General features: G+C 48.5%; 1 protein-coding gene across 3 annotated transcripts in view; it reads left to right on the plus strand.

The window, feature by feature from the left end:
* Window positions 1-14892: 14892 nt before the first annotated feature.
* Window positions 14893-26317, plus strand: part of FRMD1 (FERM domain containing 1) — a 55683-nt gene continuing 44258 nt past the window's right edge. For 2 of the 3 annotated variants that reach the window (XM_037817731.1, XM_037817730.1), the window contains exon 1: window positions 15266-15371. Coding sequence is in view for 1 of the 3 variants with exons in the window: in XM_037817729.1 (XP_037673657.1) it covers window positions 14902-14955 (54 nt within the window). In the remaining 2 variants the exon portion in view is untranslated. Of the gene's footprint in view, window positions 14956-15265; window positions 15372-26317 lie in introns of those variants that run through there. The other variant, XM_037817729.1, reaches the window with a different exon arrangement.

The raw sequence follows: 26317 nt of genomic DNA on the forward strand, positions 1-26317 counted from the left end.
GATAACCTCCAATCTACCTTCTGTCTCCATGAATTTGTCTATTCTAGATACTTCTTTTAAGTGGAATCATACAATGTGTGTCCTTTTGTGTCTAACTTATTCCATTTAGCATAATGCTTTCAAGGATCATTCAGGTTGTAACATGTATCAGAACTTCATTCCTTTTCATGGCTGAATAATATTCTAAATTTTGTTTATCCATTCATCAGCTGAGAGACACTTGGGGTTTTTCCACCTTTTGGCTATTGTGAATACTGATGTCATGAACACAATATACAAGTAGATTTGAGTCCCTGCTTTCAGTTCTGGGAATCCGGGGTTGATTTTGGCTGAAAGTCCCAGCAGCCCATGTTAGTTCACTACCAAGACAGAGACTGGGAGCCTTTTCAGTCTTCCTGCACCTGATCTATGAAGTTTGGATGCTGTAGGATTTGATTCTTGGCCTTTTTCTAGTGTAAGTACTCTCTCCCTATGCGATCTCAATGATTTTCAGAACTGGATATATCCATGTGTACATCTCTGTATGTCCTTTACCCAGTCCCCTTCTCAGAACTTCAGTTTCATATATCCTAATGTCTATATGTCTCACAGGCATCTTAAACATAACAGATGCCCAAATTAACCCAAATCTTGCCACCCTCATCCACCTGGACCTCCCCAAGTCTTTCCCATCTCAGCAAATGGCAGCCCACTCCTCACCAGCTGCTGAACTTAGAAAACTGAGTCATTCTGGAATCCACCCCTTTCTCACCTTACATGAGATCCATCAGCAGGTCTGTTGGTTTTTAGCCCTAATCAAAGAAACCGGCTGCTCCTAAGGTTGCAGTTATGTCTGCTAGAGGCTACTGGAAGAAACATGGACTCCGGGATCTGAGGTTCTCTAACTAACAGAACAGTTTGTAACTTTATATTCATTAACTAAGGCTGGTGAATTCATTTACAGACCAGAGAGAAGCAATTCCATTTTCTACCACAAATCTAAGTAAATCCCCTGGGTTACTTCTATCATAACATCCCACCATTTTCCCTCCTAACCCATACTTCATCTATGGTGACTTTGTTAGTTTATTTATCAACTTTCCTTATTAAAGGGTAAAAGCTCACAAGGTCAGGGACACTGTTTGCCTCTTTCTCTGGAGTCACAAGGCAGGCAGTGAGCGTTCTGTAATTAATTGTTGATGGAACCAAATCAATCTTAATCTTGACATGTGAGTCAAGTGGAGAATGCTCGAAATCATCCAAAATTGCACCCTTTCCCCCTTTCTGTTGATAGTAACAAAGCACTACCTTGTTTTTACTATGTACAATGACCTCAAACTTATCTGAAGTTCATTTATTTGATAAGCTCACCTCTGACCAAACAAAACCAAGAACTAAGAAACTGGCTGAAAAGATCTCTGTGAATGATTTCTTAAAAAGTCACAAAGGTAATTCATTTTACTTACCACAGAAAGGCTGGGCTATTTACACAAGGCCAATTTGCTATTATTTAAGGTCCAGTTCTAACATTCTTTATTGTGTTGGTTTTTCATGCCACAGCAGATTAGAAAAGGGGAGTGAAAGGGCCACAGAAGATACAGTGATTGCATGAAGAAATGATAACTGGCAGGCCAATAATAGAGAAAGAAAAGTTAAAATAAAAGACAAAATATATTTTTTTTAAGTAACGTAACAGCCTGGGGCCATTGCAACAGGTACAGTTAGTTCATGGCAATTTATGGTTCTCTAAAGGCATCACTGGGCAACACAGCAAGTTTTTAAGAATTAGCCTAATTAATCAAGGAAAAATGTGCAATAGGGTTAATATACTCTTTAGGTTGCCAGGAAGCTATACCATGTATTTTGCAAAGATACCCATCTATAATGGATAGTATTCTTAAAGTTTTGAGTTTTAAGTGACTAAATATCTATTACCTCGACATTTTGCTCACGCAGAATATCCAACTTCCCCGGGATGTCTTACCGTAATCTCCTAAACTCTAGATTTGAGGATAGTAGTTAGCTCCATCTCCTTTGTTTTCTGCATTCAATGAAACCTCAGATCACACCCCTAATTTAATGTTATGCTTTGTTTAATGAGAAGACAATCAAATGGAACTCTTTGTGCTTTGTTGTCACTCTCCATACTGGAGATGTTGAAAACTGGACTTCATCTCAGTAATGGATACTTAAATTTCACTTTGAACTCTTTCCATTGGAAGGACAGCATTTGTATTTGATGGTGTTGATAACGTCATTTTGTTTCTGAGCTGGAAGTGTTACCCTATGCTTCTGGTGGAGCAAATTGAAAAGGGAAAAGTTGGGTACCCCTTTTCATTAATGCAAGGCAAGCAGCCAACTTAGCTCCTTCTTAAGCTTAAGTACCATCAAAAGGCAATTAAATCCACTTACAGGCAATCTCTCAGCTCAACTGGGTCAGAAGCCAGGTCTGTGCTTAGAAAGTACTGCCCCAAAGGCAATTTGGTTTATGAAAAATCAGCATCCAATTCATGGCAGTAACATTGCACACTCCGGCTTTAGGTCTAAAAATGTCTGTTCTCTTAGAATAAATCAAATAAGCCTAGAAAACATCTTTTTTTCTTTTTTTTTTTCTGCCCTTCCTCACTTTTCACCATTGTCCTAGAGATAACACCCCTTAAGTAAGACACTCAAAGTCTTTAATGACCATCCCTTCTCCCCTTTTAAGTGTTCAACTAGCTGCAGTTTGTATCTTGTGAGGTCTAAAGCAAATGTCTTCAATACTGTTTTAGTTTCCTGGGCTGCTCAAGCAAATACTATGAAATCAGTCGACTTAAACAATGGGAATTTATTAGCCTACAGTTTTGAGGCCAAAGAAAGTCCAAATCAAGGAATCATCAAAGTGATGCTTTCTCCCTAGGACTGTGGCATTCTGGGGCTGGCTGCTGGTGATCCTTGGTCCTTAGCTTGTCACATGATAAGGCACATGGCAGCATCTCCTGCTGTCTCCTTTCTCTTCTGGGTTCTACTGATGTTCAGCACTGGCTGCTCTACTTCCTGGCTTCTGTTCTTTGCCTGAATTTCATTCTACTTATAAAGGACTCCACTACGAGGATTAAGACCCATCCTGGTTGAGGTGGGCCACACCTTAACTGAAGCAACTTCATTGAAACATCCTATTTAAATGGGTTCACACTCCTTGGAATGGATTAACTGTCAGAACACGTTTTTCTGGGGTGCATATAGTTCTAAACTACCACACCGGCCATCTCCTGGAATGATAATTTAAAGAATGGGACATTTTTATGGGGTTGCTACAACTGAAACCATAACTACCTCCCTTGCTCACACCCTAATCAACCACCCAAGGCTGGCCAAGCTCCCTGCCATCTTGCTAGCATTCAGCTCTCCAGGCATCCTGGACCCACTACAGACCACAGCCTCTTCCCCCCTGTTCCAGGTAGGATCTGGGCATCTGGAGATCACATATATAGGCAAAGTGAAGGACCAGTCCCTGAGCCAAATCCGTGTCCCCAGTGGTCCCCCAGAGCTGCTCAATTTCTCTTTCTCTCTCACTCTTTGCTTCTCAGGAACACATATGTAAGTGCTAGTGGCTTTTAAAAGTTAGAGCTCCATCAAAAATTGTCTTCATGGAATTTCCTAGAGAAACGCCTCCACTTTTCAATACATTTGCGAAAAACTCAAGAAGACTTCTCCAGTTAACCAAAATGCTTTGACTTTACTAATCAAAATTAAAAGTTTTTGAACATCTGCTTCATTGAAAAGCTAAACATTTCAAATGTTTGGCAAACATTTAAAATTGGGGGTGAGATTGACAGACTAGTAGTTGTGGGGGGAGTAGTTAATCACATTCTGTTACTAATTTTTTAAACTCACCCCAAATTTTAATTTTCCAAACCTAATGCAATGAATAAATGAAATACCACTGGTATGTATTTCTCAGGAATAGAAATATCTGGTTGAATGAGCTCAATGCCTCAGAACCCTGTCAAAGCCATGAAGAATTCCTTCCAAAGTCCCTGCCAACTTCTAGCATTTATTTATAAGAAAAGTCACTATAAAATGTTCTCATGGATTTTTATTAGGCAAAGAATTGCTTTTGTCACACAGAATTTGGGGCAAGTGACCTTATGTTCACCACACAAACACATCTTCCTTGTTTCCCCTTCCTCACAGAAAATATTTCACTAAATACGGAAAGTGCATTTGTGTTTGCTTCTATTTGCAAATGTTCACAATGAATTCTGACCTCTTTAACAGCTGAATCCAGCAGTTGATCCCTGAGGTAGCTCACACATATAAAATATGCTTGCCAATCTACAGATCTGTGCCAACCTCGGCCAGAATCCAGAGGCTACGTGCTGTGGTGAAACCAGGATGGTGTCACTTGTGAGCCCATCCACGGCCCTGGGCATCTGGACCAGGCTGGGCAGAAGCTGCCCCATCGTAGCCTGTAGCCTCCCCCACCGTGGGGAGTCCTGGCCTGGCTGTAGGCAACTCTCGGTCCCAGGGCACCCCAACACTTGTGCATAAGACTGTTCATGCTCCAAGAAATGCTCCAGAAGATGAGCTATGTTCATCCAGACATCAGACACTTGTACACAACCTTCTAGAAAGATGCCACCCTTAGACACACATTGCAGTTACTCACTTTGATAGGAAGAAAGCTCAGATTCTTTGGGCTGAGCCACAGTAGAGAACTAGCTGGAGTCACAGCGCGACAGGTTTGCCGACAGATAGGCTCATTTCCCACGGCTTGCCCTGTGCCCCTCCCCCTCCTCCCCCCCCCCCACTTACCTTGTCCTTTAAATGGTGCGAAGCAATTTAAACAGAACTCACTCCATCATATGCTGCTTGCCTCTCTATCACCCACATAAACAGTCTGCAAATGAGAAGGGAAAAGATTCCTTACAAACAAATGAAGATACGACAATTTTGACATTTGCAAACCATTGAGGAAATAACTCCCTTGTGCTTTTGCAAATGACCCTACAAACACAAAGCACTTGTAATATGCACTCTTGGTGCTGTGTAGGGAAATTGGGTAAGAAAAAGATGGAAAAGAGAGATGCTGATGCATTGGAAACAGCCTGGAACTGGACTGAGAGCTAGAAGGAGCTCCCAAGCAATGTCCCAAAGCAGGACTCCGAACTTTAAGGGTAAAATACAACACGTTTCCACACCTCTGTCCCTCCCGCCCCTCCCTCTGTCCGGGTGGGAACACAGTCCTGGAAGCAACCACTCAGAGAAGTCTCCCCGGACACCCCAGTTCCCTCAACTAGTCCCAATGATTTTTTTTTTTTTTTTAATTCTGGGATTTCTAAATACTCTGTTTTATGCTTCTCCCTTTTTAATGCTTATTTACAAGGACATATTCCCAAAGTACACTCCCTTCCTGCTTTTTTTTTTTAAGCATTTTCTTGACAGTTGTTCTCTTTAAGAGGAAAATTCAAATGAAAATGTTCAAAATTGATTGTGGTGATGAATGCACCACTATATGAAGATACTGTGAACAATTGATTGTACACTGTGGATGATTATAGGGTATGTGACTATATCTCAATAAAATTGCATTAAAAAAAGGAAAATTCAGTTGGCAACTCAGACACAGAAGATTCGAGTATCCAGAATCTGAATTTCTGGTGGGCAAGGGACAAACAAGGGTCCAAACAGAAAATCTTGCATCCAGAGAAAAGAATGGGAAGTTTCATTTAAGAACAAAACAAAAGGCAACAAAAATACGTGGTCACCAAATTTGACTGAAGACCTTACTGATAACAAACTGGTCACTTTTCAACACCATCCTCAGGCAAACCTGCAGTGTGGTTATCCTTTTCAAACTCTATTTTTGCAGCCAACAAAATGAAAACAGGGAAATCGATCAGCCATTTGTCTTCTTTCCCGGAGCTGAATATTCCCATTTCAACAAGGTTATTTTTTCAACCTCTTTATTATTAATACTTATTCCACAAATAACTTCAATTTTTCCCCAAAGTATCAACATCAAAAAAAAAAAAAAAAAAAATCTGAGTCTTACTACACAGAAATAACTTTTAACATTTTAATGTATTTCATCCAGACATTTTTCTCGGTAAATACATATATTCTTAATCAACTTCAATGCCTTCGCCAATGAAATCTGCAGTGATTTTTGTCTGCTCTCTCCCTCTTCTCCAAGCAAGGAAATGTTATAGATCTTTTTGAGGAGGTGAGAATCATCAACTGCCAACTAAAAAGAATGAGAAGCATTTGCTATTTTACCACATAAATGTCACACAAAAAAACTGTTGACGGCAAGGAGCTGCATCTCCGGGTTAGCAGAACAGTAAAGAGACAAAGTGTTTCAAAATAGCGTCCACATTTGCTTTTTTAGCACCTCCTAATGAAGTGAGGATGGATGAAACTGTGCATCTTGTAAATCAGACCAAGTAGATCAACTGTTTCTCAATTATTCTGACACTGAAAAGGGTCATAAATAAAACTTAACTTACCTTCTCCAGGTAAAGTACCTGTTGCTGTGTATAGTAACTCTTTTTCATACATTAACATCAGTCCTTGGCATTTTATGACAGCTTTCATAAAACAAACTGATATATAATTGTTGCAGGAGGGGCATTTTGGGACAGTTCAGAGAATAAAAAGATCTAAGAGGAAAGGAGGAAACATTAAGTTAGTTAATTCTAAGAAGAGAAATCATGGCCAACTTCAAATACAGGTAGGGCATCATCTAAACGACAGAATCAAAGGAAATAAATTGATTTGAGGGCCTCCTGGAAATCAGTGTGACTTAGAGAGACTTAGATGACAAGACAGGAAAGCAGTACTTTCAGGCAGTGAGGGTGGGTAAATAAGGAAGTTGTCGAATCTCTTCTACAAGCTAAGAGGCAGCCAGAGAACACTAGGATGGATAAAACATCCAGGCATCCTGAAACCCAGAGGTCTCTGCTGGTTCTGTCTTCCTATATGCAGCAAAAAAGGTCTTTATCATGCATTTTGTCCTGATTGTGGACAAATCTTGGATCACATGGACCATCTTTGTTGAAATGAATTCATTACTTCATTACTATGGTAGCTAAAAAGGAAGAGGAAAGGGAGAAGAAAATTAAAACCAGATAAGAGCTCCTGTATTCGAGGAAAGGAACCAGAAGTTTTGCTTATGTTTTATGATGTTAATTTGTATCGTTGCCTATTGTTTTTTGCACAGAAAAATGCAGGAAGGCTGAATGTTGCTGAGCTCTCGTTCTGTCCCGTGTTTCTGAACGTTTTACATCTATTAGCTCAATTAGTCCTCAGGTACCCCTAGAAGTAACTACTATTATTAACCCCATTTTACAGATACAGAAACTGAGGCAAAGTGTGTTTAAGCAACCTGTCCAAAGTTACCTGGCAAGAAAGAGATAGAACCAGGATTCTAAGCCAGGAAGTCAGGCTGCAGATTAACCACTGCATAATTTTTCCTTTGTCAGTGTTTACTCTGGACAGATCAAATGAGATAACAGATAATAGCATTTGAAAGGTTATACATGTAAAATAAATATAATGGCATAATTTAAAATGGTTTATTAATAAATTCACTTATTTAACAATTTTTACTGCCTGCTGACCTTCTGAGACTCACTAACTGAACGTTGAGTCTGCAATACTGAATAACAAACGTGAGATGGCAGGATGTGGCAGACGTCATCCAGCTTTGGAACAGGTAAAAGTCTGGGTCCCTGCTTGTTTAGCCATGTGACCCCCACAATGGTTGTTTTTGTTTGTTTTTTTCCTTGAAATTTTATTGAGATATGGTCACATACCATAAAGCCATCCAAGGTGTACAATCAATTGTTCATAATATCATCATTATCACCCACCAAGGTTCTGATCCTCTCTGAATCTCACCGTCCTCCTCTGAAATGCCAAGAGTTGCATTAATAGACTATGGCTTTTACCCAGCAATGAGGCTCTCACCATTGAATGGGGGGAGAAAGAAAAGTAAGTAATTAAACTGCCAATGAATCTGTGGCACGATGGGGGTCTGAACTGAGTTCTGGGAGAATCCAGAGAAAGATGCATCCAAGTGGAGTTGGGAAAACGTCACCCGAGTTGTTGCATTTGAGCTTGGCCCTGATACATGAACATAGTCACCCAACAAATGCATCTGCAGTGCTTGTGTTTCAGTCGGAAACAAGACAGACACAAGTATAAGCACCTGGGGGTGCTTATATTTATACTGGAGCAGTCAGTATAAAAAAATAGATGAATAAATAATATTTAATGGTGAATGCTGCGGAGAAACACAAAGCTGGGTGTAGATGCGTGGGGACAGGTGGGAGCAAGGGGAAGTTTTAAAAAGAAGAGTCTGAGAAGGCTGGAGAAAGCAGGTATGGGGTTGAAGTTGGAGAGGAAGCAGGTCACGTGGCTACCTGGGGAAATGTGTTCCCGATGGAGGAAACAGCAGTGCAAATGTCCTGAGGCCCATGTGTATAAGGGACAGCTGGGAAGCAGGGCGGCTGGAAGACTGGGAAGGAGGGAAGGAGGGGAGAAGTCAGAGAGGAAGGGCTTCACTGCTCCTGAAAACCCACAGGCTCTTACTCTAGGAGAGACACGGAGCCTTTGGAGGATTTCAGCAGAAGAGAGACACGATCTGCCTCACGTTTTAAAAGGCCATACTGGTTGCTGGTGTGGACGGCAGAAGGGCAGGTATGAGGCAGAGGTCAGCAAATGGGCCAAGGCAAGGCAACGATGGCTTGGCTCGGGTGGTCCTGGTGGAGGTGGTAAGTGGTTGGATTCTGAGTACGATGTGAAAGAAGCGTCAACAGAATTTGCCGAAGGGTTGGATGTGGGGTGAGAGCCAGAGAGAGAAGAGCCAAGTAGAAACCACATTGCTGGCCTGCGGAGCTGGAAGCATGCCCCGCTGTTAGCTGGGAGAGGAGACACCATGGGTAAAGGAGGGCTGAGGTGGTCACTCCACACGCCGTTGGGTGAGTCTGGGGGTCTGGAGCAAGGTCTGGGCTGGAGACCCCACCCTGAGTTATGCTTAAGAAACTGGACAAGGATATGCAAGTTGAGATTCTGATAGGAAACAGAAGGTCCTTGTGCTGGTTTATACAGATTACGTCCCCCCAGGAAAAGCCATGATCTTCTAATCCAATCTTGTGGGGTATTGGGATTAGGTTGTTTCCATGGAGATGTGACCCACCCAACCGTGAGTGACACCTTTGATTAGGGTGCGACCTCTTGATTTAATGTTTCCATGGAGGTGTGGCCCCACCCAGCAGCCTGGGTCTTGATTAGTTTACCTGAGCACCATAAGAGCTCACACAGGAGCTCACAGCTAGCTGCACCTGAGACAGACATTTTGAAGGTGGCCGTTGGAAGCTGACATTGACATTTTGGAAAACGCCATTTTGAAACGCAACCTGGGAGCAAGCAGACACCAGCCACGTGCCTTCCCAGCTAAAAGAGGTTTTCCGGACACCACTGGCCATCCTCCAGTGAAGGAACCCTGTTGTTAATGCCTTACCTTGCACGCTTTATGGCCTTAAGACTGTAACTTTGTAACCAAATAAACCCCCTTTATAAAAGCCAATCCATTTCTGGTGTTTTGCAAAATGGCAATATTAGCAAACCGGAACAGTCCTCTCAGGGTGGGCCTGGGGCCCTGCCATGCTAAGGAAATGGGGAGGCCCAAGGCAAAACCAGCTGAGGAGACCAAGAAGGAGCAAACAGGAGGGAGAAGGAAAACCGAGAGGATGTGGTGTCCTGAAGCCAAGTGGAGAACGTGCCCCCAGGAGGGGAGAACAGCTGTGTGGAAGGAGCCCACCAGCCACACAAGGTGAGGCCTGAGAACCGACCATTGGGTTTAGTAACACAAGGTCAACCGGGACCCCACTGGGGGCAATTTCACGGGGTGGTATGTTCAAAAAAGACAGAGAGCACAGGAAACTCTTTTAAGGAGTTTCCAGGGGAGCACAGACGCTGTGGAAGGGAGCAGAGAAATGGGGCAGTGGATGGGGAAATAATTCCAGTGTCCTAATGTAACCAGGTCCACGGTGGGAGGGAGGATGATGGATGCAGGAACGAGAGACGTTTTGAGCAATGTCTTTGATTAGGCAAGGGGCGGGGTGGGGGGCAGATCCAGTGCACAGATGGAGGGTGGAGGTGCTGGCCTCAGAGAGGGGCTCGGCCTGTCCCTGGGGTAACAGCAGGGAAAGCTGGGTGGCAGCCGGCTCATGCAGAAAGGTGGGAGCCCGTGCAAGGTGGGAGCTGGTGAAGTTTCCTCTGATTGCTTCCAATTTCTCTGTGAGGTCAGAAGCTGAGAATGAGGATGGTGGGGAGGGGGTTGCAGAGATTTGGAGGTGGGAGGAAGGGGCAAGAAAGGAAGGGTGGGAAGGGAACTGGGGGGCGTATAGGAAAGAGGTAAGGAGCGGGGAAAAGAAAATTGAAAGGTGACTTTAAGGCTGGAGGGATAAATTGGAGCCAGACTGTGGGAGAAAAGAAAGCTTTCCAGAACAGACGCTGTCAATAGGAACACATAACTTTATTTTAAAATCTCTAGAAATTGTGGCTCGCCCTCTAGCTTTCTATTTCAATAAACCTTAGAGGATGGGTCTACCTTGAATTGGTGACTTTTCTCCTGACACTGACGGGGCTGGACAGGCCTCTGTGGGCCACTCTTGTCCAAGACTCTGCAACAATTAATCCAGAGCTGGTACCAAATGGGCTGGGGACCTGGATGGGGCTGTAGACCCCTCCCCAGCACCCCCCTCAGTTCCCCTCTACTTCATTCTTTGGGATGGTCAATTTTCATTTTTTTTTCCCAAACATAAGGTGCTTTGAGCACACAAGTTCAAAACTGCACCACCACCACACACCCCCAAACCCCATCCCCTCCTGCTTTTAAGTGTCCGGTCCACCCCTGGTCAAGGAAATTCCAGGGGCCTCTTCGTGTGTGTGTGTGTGTGTGTGTGTGTGTGTGTCACACAGGCATGTTTTAATCCTCTCCTGATTCTAGTAATTCCACTATCTCAGTTTGGCCTGCATTAAAGCACATGCTCAGGGGACGTGATTGAAAAAGACATGTTCGTGGGACTGTATAACATAGTGAACCCTGTAGCGGACAATGACTGCGGTTAATTGTACAAATATAAGAATGTTCCTCCATGAGCTAGGACAAATGTACGTCACTATTACAAGGTGTTAATGATAGGGTGGTATACGGGAAAAAATGCAACTAATGCAAACTATGGACTCTGGGTAACAGTGAGATTGCAATAGTCTGCCATCAATTGTAACAAAAGTACCACACCAATGCTAAGTGTCAATAATGGAGGTGGGGGGTATAAGGGGTATGGGATTTTTCTTTTTGGAGCAATGAGAATGTTCTCAAATTGACTGTGGTGATGAATGCACAACTCTGATTATACCAAGAGCCAGTGATTGTACAGTTTGGATAGATTGTATGGTGTGGGAATAAAACTGCTAAACAAAACAACAACAACAAGAAAAAAGACCTGTTCATTCCACATGCAAAATCCATTCATTCCATCACAACATCCCCAAAGCCTTAAGCTGTGTAGTCCATCCCAGGGCAAAATTCCTTTCCCTCTTTGAGCCTGTGGAAGCTAGAAAACAAGTTATCTGCTTCCAAAATACAATAGTGGGACAGACACAGGATAGACATTTCCATTCCAGAAAGGGAAAAATTGGAACTAAAACAGAGATCACAGTTTCCAAGCAGGATTGAAACCCAGCAGGACAAACTCCATTAGATCCTGTTCTAGTTTGCTAGTGCTGCCAGAATGCAAAACACCAGAGACGGATTGGCTTTTATAAAAAGGGGTTTATTTGGTTACACAGTTACAGTCTTAAGGCCATAAAGTGTCCAAGGTAACACATCAGCAATCGGGTACCTTCACTGGAGGATGGCCAATGGTGTCCAGAAAACCTCCGCCAGCTCGGAAGGCACGTAGTTGGCGTCCGCTCCAAGCTCTGGCTTCAAAATGGCTCCCTCCCAGGACGTTCCTCTCTAGGCTGCAGTTCCCCAGAAATGTCACTGTTAGTTGCACTTGGGACATTTGTCCTCTCTCAACTTCTCTGGAGCAAGAGTCTGCTTTCAACGGCCGTCTTTAAACTGTCTCTCATCTGCAGCTCCTGTGCTTTCTTCAAAGTGTCCCTTTTGGCTGTAGCTCCTCTGCAACACATCACTCTCAGCTGCACTGAGTTCCTTCTGCCCGTCAGCTCATTTAGATGGCTCCACTGATCAAGGCCCACCCTGAATGGGCGGGGCCACGCCTCCATGGAAATATCTCACCAGTCATCATGCACAGCTGGGTGGGGCGCAGCTCCAAAGAAACACTCAAGTCTAATCAAAACTGATAACATCTGCCCACACAAGATTACATCAAAGATAATGGTGTTGGGGGGGCACAATACATTCAAACTGGCACAGATCCCAAGGTCTGGAGTCGTCTGTGGGTGGCTGCTTTGTCCCCTGGGCCTGCTGGAGTGGCAGCCCTGCCTTTCTAACCATTGGGGCAGCTACGTGCTCCCCCATATGCCAGGGCTTAGGCCCCAACCTCTCCAAGCATCGGGGTGTTGGCAGAGCCCTCCCCAAATGGGGCAGAAGGCCAAGCCTTCCCAAGAACAGGGGAGGAGGAAGCCAGAAATCCTCCCTACCAACCTCTTGGGTGGAAGTATCCCTCTCTCTCACCCTGAGGAGACCCTTCAGTCCAGACCGTGCATCCACAGTTCTGTCCTTGAAGTCGTTTTTTCTTCATTTTCTTCTACCTCTGTCCCTTCAGTCCAGGATGGTAGTGCTTCTGTTCCTACAGAAACCTCAAAAACCTCATTGGTTTTGTGTACTGTCCAGACTATCAGACAGAAAGATTTTCCACAGATCCATCCCAGACAAATACGTTTCTGATCCAGACTTCCGTTGAGATGGCTGACTGGATCCACATTCAGCTGCACCCTCTTTAGCAAAGAGTGGTTCAGCTAAATCCTTGGGCAGAGCCCTGTTCTCTGGGGACTCGCTTTCTGGAAGCTCACAGAGGGCCCTGCAAGAGCTGCTTCTAGCCCAAGACTCAGAGCATGCTACCTGGATAGGCTGAGAATTTTCTAAATCATCAATTGCTCGTTCCTTGATGTTTAGAAGTTCAGTCCTCGGTTTATCTCTTTGCTCTCTCATTTCACTATAAGTGGCAAGGAGAAACCAGGCTTCACCTTCCACATTTAGCTTGGAAATCTCCTCAGCGAAATATCCAAGTTGACCACTTCCAAGTTCTGCCTTCCACCCAATATGAGAACATATTTCCACCAAGTTCTCTGCCACTTTATAACAAGGATCTCCTTTCCTCCAGTTTCCAACAACACAGTCATCATTTCCTCCTAAGGCCTCATTGGAAGTGCCTCTGAGGTCCCTTTTCCTACCAATCATTTTGCTCACGATAAATCATGTTGTCTCTAAGATGATAGAAACTTTTTCTACAGCTCTCACTTCTTACTGAGCTCTCACCAGAAAGGCCTTTAACGCCCAGATCTCTACCGACAGTCTCTTCAAAGCAATCCAGGCTTTTTCTACTAAGCACTTCCCAATACTTCCAGCCTCTTCCCAAAACCTCATTCCAAAGCCACATCCACATTTTTAGGTATTTCTAATAGAAGTACCCCACCCTCGATACCAAAAACTATCTTTGTTTGCCAGGCTGCCATGGCAACTACAACACCATGAGTTGGCTTAAGTAACAAGCACTTAATGGCTCACAGTTTTGAAGCTACAAGAAGTCTAAAATCAAGTTTTTGGCAAGGCTTTGTTTCTCCCGGAATCTACACATTCTGGTTCTGGCTGCCAGCAATGTTTGGCTTGCATCTCTGCCTCCTGTCACACAACACTTTGCTCTCCTGTCTGGCCTCTGTTATTTCCGGGGTCTCTTACAGGGCCTCCATTAACATGGGTTAAGGCCCACCCTAATTCGGTTGGTCACCCCTTAACTAAAAGTAACAGCTTCACGAAGTCCTATTTCCAATGAGTCCACACCCAGAGGAATGCAGATTAAGGTTAAGAACATGCCTTTGTTGGGGACATAATGTAATCCACCACAGTGAGGGAATGCTAAGGAAATCCACCTAGGAGCACACAGGCTCAGGTTCTGAGATGACAGTTTTCCAGTCATAGGCTAGACCATCCTTACTAACCACCAGAATAAAGCACTGTGGGAAATAAAAACCTTCCTAACGAAAGGGTTGGCTCTACTGAGGATGCCATCCTTAAATCCAGAGCTTGCAGTTTCAGCTTCACTGTGAAGTAATGCAATCGCTAGGACTGCACCACCTACATATTTACACCTTCCTTACCAGGAGAAGCTGGTAGATGCCCTAGTCTGGTTAGGAAAGGAGTCTGCAGGGTTCAGCACCAGGTGCCCTGTCATGCCTATGAATAGAAACAAGGCTCAGATTTGCACAGGCTCATCCCTCAGCCGCCCTGGCTGCCTTTTCTCCAGGGCTCCACAAGCCTCAGGACATTTGCATTGGCTGTTTTATGGTCTGAGACGTCTCTCCCTCCCCCACCTCCCCCAATAGCCACAAAGTTTCTGATCAAATGTCATCAGATCAGGAATCTTCTCTCGTCACTCCCAGAGGTGGATTAATCCTGAAGCCAACGAAACTTCCACCGCCCCTTCCAAGACGATGTAGCTAATTTTGTATCCATAAAAGCATCCCCTCCTTTCGCAGAGGCCCCCACAACTGCGTGATCTGTATGCCCTGCAGCTCACACCATACAAATATAAAATGTTAGACTCTCACTCCTCCGTCCCCGTATGCTGCCCAAGTGTGCTCGTCGTCTCCTCGCGGGAGAATATAACCTCCCCGAGGGCATAACTCCGCCTGTGCTGCCCACTGCTGTGTTCCCAGCGTCCACGACAGTCCCCAGCGCAGATGGACGCGCGGGTCTGGTCGCCCGCGGTGGGACGTTTGAAACTGGCTTCCAAGGTGAGGTCAGCGGGTGAGAACTCGGGGGCCCCGCCAGCGGGGTCCAGCCCGCAGCCCGCAGCGTGCGCCCACCCCCCGCAGCTCCGGGCATGCAGCGGGGTGCGCCAGCGGAGGGTCCCCCCGCAGGGGCCTGGGACGTCGCGACCCGGGGACGGCGCAAACCCGGCGGCGCCCGCCCCGTCGCGGCCCAGGAGGGGTTGGGGGGGGCGGGGAGGGGCGCGGGCGGCGCCGGCCAATCCCGAGCCCCGGGATGAGTCACCCTCCGGGGAATTACCCGCAGCCGCCGCCGCTCCACGTGGGGCCATCCCGAGGGCGACAGAGCCGCCCGGCGCCGTGTTTACACCGCCCGTCGCCGCCCGGGGCGAGTGGGTTCCCGTGGCGGGCGGGGCCGGTTCGGAACCCGGGTCCAGCCCGAGGTACGCGCGCGTCTCCGCGGGCCGGGCAGGGGCGCAGGGGGGTGGACAGGGGCGCCGGGGCGCGGAGAGGGGCGCGGAGAGGGGCGCGGGGAGAGGAGAGGGGCGCGGGGGCGGACAGGGGCGCGGGGGGGTGGACAGGAGCGCCGGGGCGCGGAGAGGGGCGCGGGGGGCGGAGAGGGGCGCCGGGGCGCGGAGAGGGGCGCGGGGGGCGGACAGGGGCGCCGGGGCGCGGAGAGGGGCGCGGGGAGAGGAGAGGGGCGCGGGGGCGGACAGGGGCGCGGGGGGCGCACAGGGACGCCGCGGGCCGGGGGACGCACAGGGGCGCGGGGGTCGCCGCCCAAGTGCGAAGCGGGGGCTCTGCGCTCGGGCGCTGGGGAAAGCGGGAGCCCGGCCGGGACGCGGCTGTCACCATCTCGTCGTCCCCGCGCCCGTCGCGCCTGGCGGCCCCGGCCCTCCCGGAGCTGCGGGGGAGCGCGGGTCTCCGTCCGGCCGCCCTCGCTGGGCCTTCTTACTTCCAGGTCTGGTGGCGCTCAGGTGTCCCGTTGTCCGGCCGGGCGCGGGTTACCGCTTTGCTTCCCCCGGCGACCTGTCCTGGGGTCCCCTCCTGATTGCTTTTATGCTTGGAGCCCTGGTCCCACCCAGCTGTATCCCCCATCCCGCCACCCCGGGTCGGGTGGGCCCTGAAATCGCGTGCATGTTTCCAAAGAGGTTTTTAGACTGTTTTAAAAATTTACTAAACGTGAAGCCGAGGTCTTTCACTTCTCTTGCGATTACGTCTGCTCCGTGGCTCCAGAGGATCTGGAAGTCTTAGGTAATAGAGGATTTTAGTTCACGTTTCCAGCTGTTTTGGGAGCTGCCTTGTTTCTACAAAAAGCATATGTTCTCCTATGGAAATGAAAACAGCCTAAGAAGTGATTAGGAATATTAATTTAATGAATTCTCAGATGCATGTGACTCACTGTCAAGTTGGCAAGTTTTTGTGGTTTGGGGGGCGTTGTTTATGTGTGTGGGTGGATAATTGAAATAAGGTGAGAAAAAAATGAGATCTTAGCATTTAATTAAAAACTGAGGGCAACATTTCATTTGTTCATTAAGGTCTTCTAAAGCTCTTCCTTCCATCCTTGAAAATTAGGCTTCCCTAGAAACAAGACTGGAGTGGAAAGCAGGTGAAAGCGTAATTGGGGAACTTAGGAAGGGCTTTTGAGGCTGGAGGTGTTGTTTTGGTGCCCCGCTCGGTATCTACGTGTGTTTGAGTTTGTCTCGGTTTAACTGGACTTATCAGGGAAATCTACCCGAGCCCTTCCAGCGGCCGCTCAGGGGAGCTCCGGCTGCCCCCCTCCTCCTCGGTTAAAGTGGCAGAACTTTCGGCCTTTTTCTGTGGCACCTGCTCGCCTTGCACACCTCCTTCCCCGCCGTGAAGTACTAACAGGAAGGTTTCTGGAGACAAAAAGTGAACTGTGCCTGCACCTGCCCGACAAATTCCAACGGGGTTGCGGTGTGGGGGGAGGACAGGAGCAAATCCAGTCATTAGAAGAAGTAGATGCCCAAAGGAAGCTGTGGGAGAGTGGCCCCTGCCTGAGCCCAGTCTCCTGTCACTTGTTGAAATGGCAAACGCCAGTCACAGGCTCTTCTGCTTTACCTCCCAGAGCAGGGGGCAGGTGGGTCAGCCCCCTGTTTGACAGAAGGAGGTGCGATAAGTGTGTGGGTCTAGCTCCTTCACCTTGGGCTTTGCTAGGATTTTCTGGTGGCCAGGATTTGGGGGACTGGCCCGTTGGCCCAGTGGGAAAGTTTTCCTTAGGTTTTGGTTCCCAGCCACCCTTCTGCCCACACACACACACACACACAACACGTACACACACACGTACACACATGCTCTCCTGGACAAGGCTAATGTTCCACTTGGCCATACCCTACGCCTGCCGGGTCCCCACTCCCTTGGGGGTGGGGACATTACTGTCTGGGCTCCTGGTTTGGGGCCTCTTTTTGTTCCTCCCCTCTTCCCTCTGGCTCCCATGAGGGGGTTGGGGGGGGCTCCCCTGGCCTTAAAAGGGGCCCAAGCCCCATCTCACTCTGATGTGCCCCATATTGGCAGCAGCAGGTATGGCCAATGTAGGGGGGTGCTCAGGCTCTAAGGATGCCCCCAACCAACCCGTCTATGTGCTTGTCACCAGGTGGGGCTCACACCTCCCTTTCCCCACCTTACTAGGCCCTGCAGTAAGTTGAACAGTGACCCTCCCTTGAGATACAGGGAGGAGGGGTTCAAGCCCTCATCCCCTCCCTTTTCACTGGGGCTTTAGCCCATCTTGCCCTCACCCTGGAATCTGATGGAAATGGCAGGTCACCTTTTGTACAGGTGGGACTCCAGTGATGTGGAGGCACAAGAAATTCTCAGACTGTCAGATGTTCGCTGGCCACCTGTAGACTTGGGTTTGTTCAGATGAACCTGGAGTCCTCTTGTGGCTTGGGTGGGCATTTTGTAGGGTTCACTCCTGCCTCTGGGCATGAGCTTCGTGGTTCAGGATGCAGCCTGTCTGAGGACCAGGGCTTTCCTGGACTGTGGGTCGCCCCAAGAGGTTGGGACTTGAATGGGGAGGCCTGGGTGGAGAGACTATCCAGGCCCCACTGAGAACTTTCCAGAGACAGCACACTTGTCATCTGCTCTGAATCCTCCGGAATCCCAATCTAGCACCTACCAGACCCCTTAAGAGAACAAGAGACATGAACTTGAACCCGAGGAAATCCTAGGCCCCTCAGAGATGGAGGAAGACAGGAACTTCAGGGCTGTCTCCAGTGCCACCCCCTTAGCCATATGCTCCTTTCTCGTAACAAAGACAGGGAGGGAGTCTGCCCTGCAGAGAAGAAATCCTAAACACCGAGATACAAAACAGTTCCCGTAACTCCTGAGGAGTTTTCATCAGCTGCGATTTCTGAGGTGGGGTTTGGCTCTTGCAAACAGTTAAGCTCTCAGGACAGATAAGTCATCTGAAAGAAGGAAGATGTGAACTGCGTTTCAAAGCCTACAAAGCACTACAAAGCACATTCACGTGCGTATTTATTCAATCCCACTGCGAGGTAGGGGCAGGGGGGCGGTCAGATCAGATCAGTGGGGAATGAGTCATTTGGCAAACACAGTTCAGAAACCAAAGAGGTGAGTCGTTTTTGTCACATTTGTTTCAAGTCTCAATATTCTGACATAGACACCGGTTTCCCAAACAGCAAGAAATGTTTCCTTAAATTCTGTGTGAAGTGTTCTTAAGATGCAGACGGGGCATGTTGTATTTGGCGATGAAGTTTGAATGGCAGAGCAGGGCCCATGTCTTATGGGAACATTCTCCGGTCACCCCTGTTTTCCCGGGGCAGGTGTGGCTCTCAGACACATTGCACTGCAGCCACCCAGCTTGAGCTCTGCTCCCAGCCTGGGGACAAGGGAGCAGGGGAACACAGGCACCCAGCTGGGGGTGGAGGTTTGGGGGAGTTTGCAAAGTGAAAAACGGCCTCCTCCAATCTGTCCCTCCTCCCAGCCACGTGGGGATGTTTCTCACCTCCACCATTTGTGGGGTGACTAAGAGCAGGGTGAGTCTAGGGGCTGCTACCCCACGAGTATCTCACTGCAAAGCTCCCCCTCACTTCCCAGCCGTCGCCCCTGCTGCCCCAGGCCCCTGCTCAGCCACCGATTGCTCCTGTCACTGCAGCTTGCTCATGACTTGGTTGAGTTGACAGGAGAAAGACGGCTGAGAATTGGTCGGAGTAAATAGCCTTCTTGTGCACACACACGTTTTGATGATGGCAGCTGATCCTGGTGGACGGTGGGTGCTGTGGCCACGTGTTGGTGTGAGCCCTTCCCCAGTGAGCTCCTTTAATTCAACAACTACAAGGACAGCCCTACGTTTCTCAAGCTTGTGGCAGCCCTTTGGTGCCAAATCTGGCTGTGACGGTGATAGCGCCAGCATTTTGGCAGGTGGCCCAAGAGCCCGTGGAAGGCCACCGGTTGATAATGGCCATGTGGATTGGCGTTGAAACCCATAGATGCTTGGGGTACTCTGGGTTTTGTCTGAGCCAGGGACCCTGGCAAGTCCAGCACCTGCATTTCCTTTGGCCCCGGGACCCGTGAGGTCTGGACTGGGGCCAGTTTCCTGTGACCACCCAGGGAACGCTGCCCGGCTTACTTCCAAAGACGTTTTGCTGAAGGCGGAAGGCGCAGGGTTTGCCACGGTGGATTCTGAGCTCCAGCCCCATGGACAGGGCAGTGTGCAACCCCGACATTAGCCACCGTGAGGCATAGCTGCACCCACAAGGAGAAGGGGAGCTGAGGGTCTGCAAGGCTGAGGGATCTGCCCCTGTTGAACTTGGGTCTGTCTGCTTTTGAGGCTAAATGTCGTTATCCTCTGTATGTCTTCCTGCTGTGCTCTGAGCTCTGGACTCTGAAGGGCGAGTGAAAGGAACATAAGTCCCGGACTGTGCAGCTTCCTAGCCAGGACTTGACCCTGTGACTGCACAACCCTTGTCCCCTCCTGGGGAGCGGGGAGAGGCTTAGGCACACGCTTGGAAATGTGGGGAGAGTGTCATTTGAAAGGCACCCTGGAAGTTTGAAAGTAAACTATTTCTTTTCAACTTCACCTGTTGCGGAGCAGGAATTAAGCCGGGTATGCAGAAACAAATCCATAAAGCCCTCAGTCTAGTGGGAGACGTTTGCCACATCCAACTATAAGTAAAATTGCAATTGCGACAGATGCTCTGAAAAAGCATTTGGTTTACAGGTTTATTGAGCAGCTACTATGTGCCCTGGGGATATTGGATAAATCATATGCAAATCAGCCTCATGAAGTGTACATTCCAGTTTGGGGGGGTGGGGAGCTCATAGGTAAGAAAACCCAAAGGGACAAGATACTGGCCTGATGTTTAGTGACAGAGCCCTTTGGGGTGAATTACAGTGGGTGGGGGCTGAGGGGAGGGAGGCTGTTTCCAGGCTCACCACAGGGAGGGGCCAGTGGCCCTGAGACTTGAGGACATTGAATTCCAGGCAGCGGGAATAGCACATGGGATGGCCCAGAGGCGGGATAAACTTGGTTAATTCCAGGATCAATGAGAAGGGAGAGGGAGGGTGACAGGAGATGAAGGCAGGGCCAGATTTCTGACGGACTCTCGATTGTGGTCAGAGGCTAGAACTAAATCTGGTGTGCAGTTGGAGCCGTTAAACTTTTAAATAGGAAATACTGTTTGGTTGTGTTTTCGAGCTCTGTGGGCTGCTGCGGAGTGAGCCCAGAGTGGGGGAGGCTGCCTCGGTGGCCCAGCAAGGGGGCGTTACAGGTCAGGGGGTGACAGCAAAATGGGCAGAGAGGGCTTTGCTGGGGAAGCCGAGGGGAGGATGCAGGGCAGGCCCCAGGACATGGAAGGAACAAACAGCGAGGTATCTGGGGAGAGAAGGGGGCAGAGCATTTCTGGAGGGGACTCTGCTTTCTCCTTAGCCAGGTTCTTTGTCCTGGAAGGAGGACAGAGGACTGCAGTGTGCCTTCCCCTTACGTGCTCCCCACTGGCCGTTCCCCGAGTGCGCAGGACTATATATTTGGCTTAAAAGCAGGGTAAGTATCTGGGAGCCAAGCAAAGACCCAGCAGGGCCTGGGCCCCCCACCCTCATCCCCGCCAGCTCTCTGAAGGTGCTGGGGGAGCAGAGCCTGAGGGGCGCTAGCTTTTTCCCGCAGAACCCCTAAGAATTGAAGTTTGACCTCGTGATCCAGAGCACACATCAGACAAAAACAAAAGCTCTGTGGAGCAATTTCATGAGCGGGTACTTACTGTGACTACACTGGTGTCTGCGGCTGGGTCTGGGGATGCCAGGTGGCTCGGGTGCCCTGGGACGTGCTGTGCTGACCCACCCGCAGCCACGCATTTGACCAAGTGGGTCAGTGCTGCTCAGCACTTAATCAGAGCCGGTAGCGTCAGTGCCTTGTACGAGATAAAGGCGAGTGTAGACGGGTGGCTTTTTTTTTTTTTTAATGATTGAGCAACTTACATGTATGTGTGTCCTGAGTATCGATATCAAGTATTTTCCACTAATGGCAGTGATCAAAGAAGTTGGAACAAACTGGCATTGAGGGGTGAGGGTCTCTGGAACCCAGCTCAGGCTTCCCGGTGGTGTGACCCCCGGGCACTTTCCTAAAGCTTCAGGCTTCACTCTGCTCAGCTGCAAATCAGGGGTGATGTACTTTGCAGGTAGGAATCAGAAACCATATCTGTAAGGTGCCCCCCCAGCTTCTCAGAAGTGCAAAGGTAGATGCAAAAGACTCTGTAAAAAATGTAAAATAAGTGCCATATTGTAGAAATTAGGGGACCTAGAGATAGCAGCTAGTGAAGGGAGAACAATAATCTGATAAGAACAGACAAGATAGAATGATATGGGAATGCTCAGGTGTGACTGCAGTTCTTTAATATTCTTTTGGAATGGTAGGAGTATGTTGGAAGGAATGACGTTATTTCAGGATATTTGTTTTTCCCATTGCTTTGCTTTGTTCTGCTTGGAAATGTTTTTTTATTTGATAAATTAAGTATTCAATATTATTTTTAAATAATAAAAAAAAAGACATGGTCATTGAGACACCTGGTTGGGGATGGGTAGGGGTCTTTCCTGGCTAAAAGCCTCCACTCTGGGAGGTTTCCCTTAACCCCCCACTCCTCCCCCCAGGCCTGGAGAAGGTTGCTGCTCCCCTTGAAATCTAACATTGACTCCTCCTCTCCCCGTTTACCCTTGGACCCCAAGCCTGGAAAAATCCTGATGCCTAAGAGGCCAGACTTTGTGAGTGAACAAGTTAAAGACCAGACAGCTCCCAGGGTGTTGGGTGGGAGCTTACAGCTGCTTTGTGGTTGCCCCCCAGGGTCTGGGCAGAGATGCTGGGAAATCTCTCCCCACCCTGTTAGCAGAATCCGTGTAATGGGCAGAAGCAGCCCCCTCCATTCCCCCATTGCAATACCCCCTGTCCCCCAGTGAGGAAGGGAGCTGCATTCTTTTTCTTTTTTTTGAACTTCAGTAGCTGTTTTATTCTAAGGGATTTGGAGGGGGGAGGGGAAGAGAGTGGAAGCCGTCTTAAAAAATAACGAGGCTTCAGGCAGTCTGGCAGGCATTCCCCGATCAATTCCAGGAGCCCCGCAAGCCGAGGCTGTGTCTTTCTCCTCTGTCCCGGGTGCACAGAGCAGAGCTGCACCTGCTGGGCCCCAGAAAGAGCCAGGCCCCCTTTTGGCAAACAGGACCAGCCCTTGGGGTTGGTGCAGCGGCCGCAGGCGACTGGAACTTTTAAAGGGGCTGCCACGCTGGCACACCCCATGTTTCCTGGGGTCCCCGTGGAGGGGCCCGGCCCCCTTGGTTCTGACCGCATTGGCTTCTCTCATCCCTTCTCTGCTCCACTCCCTGAGGTCTCCTTGGTTAATCTGATAAACCAATCCTTGGTAATTGGTTAAGGACTGATTCTAGCTCCATGTGCTTCCCCTCCCAGAGCATTTGTAAATAGCAGGAGCAGGAGGAGGGAGGCAGAGGCCCTGGCCTTTCCTGGTGCCTCCATCAGCCTTCTGGGGCCCTCTTCTCTCCCTGAGGCTTGCCTTGCCTTGCCTTCCCGTCTTGGTCCTCCGGTAGATCAAGGTAGCAGACAGCGCTGACAGGTAACAGGCCCACCTCTGTCCAGGTGCTCCTTTGTAAGTGATTCTTAGATTCCAGAAAGCAGCTTGCCATCTTGATTCTTCCTCCTGGTTCTTTTAGAAACGTAGGTTCTAGAAAGAGGACGCATTGGGCACTCAGATCGAGGCCCTGCGTCCTGGTGGTGCTTTGCAAACTGCCAAGGATGCCACGGGTGGTCAGCAAACGTTGGGTGTTTGAGGAAACCCCACTGAGCCCTCTGAAATGTGACTTGGCCTCCGGATGACGGTTCTTGAACCTGCCCACCCCCACCCCATCGGTTGCCTTTGTTGTCAGTTAAACATGGCAGAATTTCATGAATGGTGGGGTGTGTGTGTGTGTGTGTGTGTGTGTGTGTGTTTAATGTAACCTGATGCTGTTGATAAAACACTCCAATGTACTTTAAATTATGTTTGATAACTTTGCCATGAAAAACAACAATTTGGATCTTTCAAGAGGTTGGAAATCCATGGGAAATTGTTGCTGCAGTTTTTCTTTGTTTGCAGAAAGATACAAGGTACAAGGCACCAGCCCCTTCGCTTAGCTAATCTAATGATTGTACATAAACATCGCCCGCTCCTGGCAAGGACATTCTCTCTTCATGCTTTCTGAATCCAAGTTCAGAGGGGAGGACAGGGAGGGCATCCTGAGACCCCAGGGGGGGTGTGGACGGCCACCCTGTATTGCCAGCTTACTGGGTGCCAGGCACTGTGGCTGAGTGGAGAGCTGCCTGGCCCAAATCACAGTAAGCTGGCAGAGCTGGATGCAAACTGGGGTCCGTCTGACCTCAAAGATGCAATTGTGTCCTCCGGATCATACTTTTCAAATTGCAGGCTCTCTTGACTTCTAGAAAGTCCAGTTCAGGTTTGCATTTCCTATACGTTGCATCAAGCATGCCCCGGTAATTTCCGGAGGTTTTGAGTGTGGGGGTCATTAGGAAGCGGCACACTCCTTTAGGTTGGGATGCCCACGGGGTTCCCTGTCTCTGGTTATCCAGTACCTCTCCTTGAAGGCTCAACTCAAAGGCCCCTTCTTCCCCATATCCTGCCTGAGCCCCAGGGCTTTCCTCCAGCCATTGCTGGACATCCCGTATCTCCACAGTCAGATGAGAAAGGAGCCTTCTGACCCTCTAACCCCCTGTCCCTGGTCCTTACAAGGCTCCCTGGGGCAAGCCAGACCTCAGATGGGTGCTTTCTGGCTCTCTGTCTTGCAGGACTGGGTTGTAGGAGAATAATATAGAGGGGTGACAGTGTTTGGTTTTGATTTGTTCCTCTAAACCCCTGCATAATCCTACTTGTAAAGGGCAATCACTTGAGCTGGAAGGGTTGCCCATTGAAAAATCCTAATAAGTGAGAGCTGCTGAAGGTCTCTTTAGGAGATGAGTCTGGGATCTTATGCAGAATATCAATGTGCATTTGTTTTCGAGTGGCCTGGCGCAACCAGGGGAGAGGCTGCAGAAACCCGGTTCAGACTTGCCCCTGCAGTTGAAGGAGTTGGGGCTCGGGGCTTTCCACTAGGACCGGGAAATGCCTGTTGTGTGGTTCTGGGAGACACTATTGATGTAGATGGTGCCAGCCAGACCCCCCAAACTGCATCCCCCCTTTTTTCTTATGTGATTTTCCTTTCTCTAACTAAGTAAAACGGACAACAGGGGCATTTTGTAGTTGTCCCCAACCCACCCACCCTGCCCTTTTCCCCTGGCTTTTTTAATCCAGTAATTTAAAAAAGGTTTTTTGAAATCATGGTACGAAATAACCCAATATGCACAGATGCACAGACATTTAGTTTGAAGAAATAACTTACCCTTACGACGTGCAGTCTGCTCTGACGTTTTTCTGTTCTATTTTGCTTTTTAGAAAATGTGCATCTCTGACCAACTTCGCTGATTCCACATGGGAACGGGAAGCAAGCTGTGGCTTGAGAAGCACTGTTTTGTCCTCATCTTTGTAGAAACTGGTTACAGTGGTAGCGGACAGGTTATTTCAGACGTGAAGAAGCTGAGACCCTAAGAGTTAGGTTTTCCTTCTAGTCTTGCTAGGCAAATTCAGCTTTCCAATAAGTAAGTTGAACTCACTGTCTTACCAGAAACAGGCTCCAAGCTGCTAGGCCCTCTCTCTCTCACCTCGGAGCCCCCTGGGACTTGGAGGAGGAGGTGCCAGAAGGTGGTAGAAGGTTCTAGAAGGTGCTAGAAGCGACAGGCAGTTCTTTGCCCGTGTCTGGGCATGCCCGTGCCTCCACACCCCCTAGTGGAGGAAAACATGGGGGACCTTTGCCCAAGGAGCCTGGCACTTTGCAACAAATAAACTGATTTTCATTAAAACCCAGAGAGGGGATGTGTCTTGTCCCACCTTACACAAAAGTGAAAGAAATTGGTTCATTCTGCTGTCTTCTCATGAAACAAGGAATGAATGGATTTCCCTTTCTTCCAAACCATTTCAAAACCCCCAGAATCTTTGTCTGGGGTGTGTGTGAGTGAGGATTGGCCTCCCCTAAAGATTTAGGGTCCGAGCCCAGCCGAAGTCTGGCTCTTAGCACCATCTGGTCGGGGCCACCCTGAGTGTCCCTGTTTTGTCCATTTTACACACAGTAGTGAATTCGTTCAAATCCAGTTTTGAACCTGGGGCTTGGAAGGGTGAAGACATCTGTTTTTTTCTTAAAAGGCTGGGCCAGCCATCACACATTATTCACGTATTGTAATTTTAACATCGGTAGTGCTTCTCGGGTCTTTTCCTTGTTCCATTTAATTAGGTAGCTTAACCTTTTATTCAGACAGATTGCATACTTTTTCAGATTGCATGAAATTCTGATCGTTGTGATAACTTCCTCTGAAATATAAACTGTTCTATGAGAATACACACACAAGAAGTCATGAAGGTAAAACTCACTTCTTACAATTACAAGCTTTCCCTGATTTTTCTTTTTGCTTTTCCCCTTTTCTGAAAGATACTTGAGCACTGAAAAGGCAAGTTGCACACGAGTGGGCGATTAACGAAGACTCTGGGTGAGAGCGGATAAAAATCCCCTTTCCTTAGAGCATCTTCCACCACCTGGAGTTTCTTCATCAGTTTGCTCCGACTCAGGGGCAGAAAGCCAGCAGGGCAGGTCTGTCTCGAGGTTGAGCTGGGGGCAAAAGTCCACCCAGGATGCTTTACCAGGAAAGTGGGCTTGGTTTTATGGTGCTGCACAGGGAGGAGCCGCGTGCGGTGGCATTCGTGCACGCCGTGGGGTGGGGCTGGGGGTGTCTAATGGGCCCCCGGCTGTTCCCCTTCCCCCACCACCGCTGGAA

The sequence above is a fragment of the Choloepus didactylus genome, chromosome 24 (genome assembly GCF_015220235.1).
Source record: "Choloepus didactylus isolate mChoDid1 chromosome 24, mChoDid1.pri, whole genome shotgun sequence".
Taxonomy (NCBI): Eukaryota; Metazoa; Chordata; class Mammalia; order Pilosa; family Megalonychidae; genus Choloepus; species Choloepus didactylus.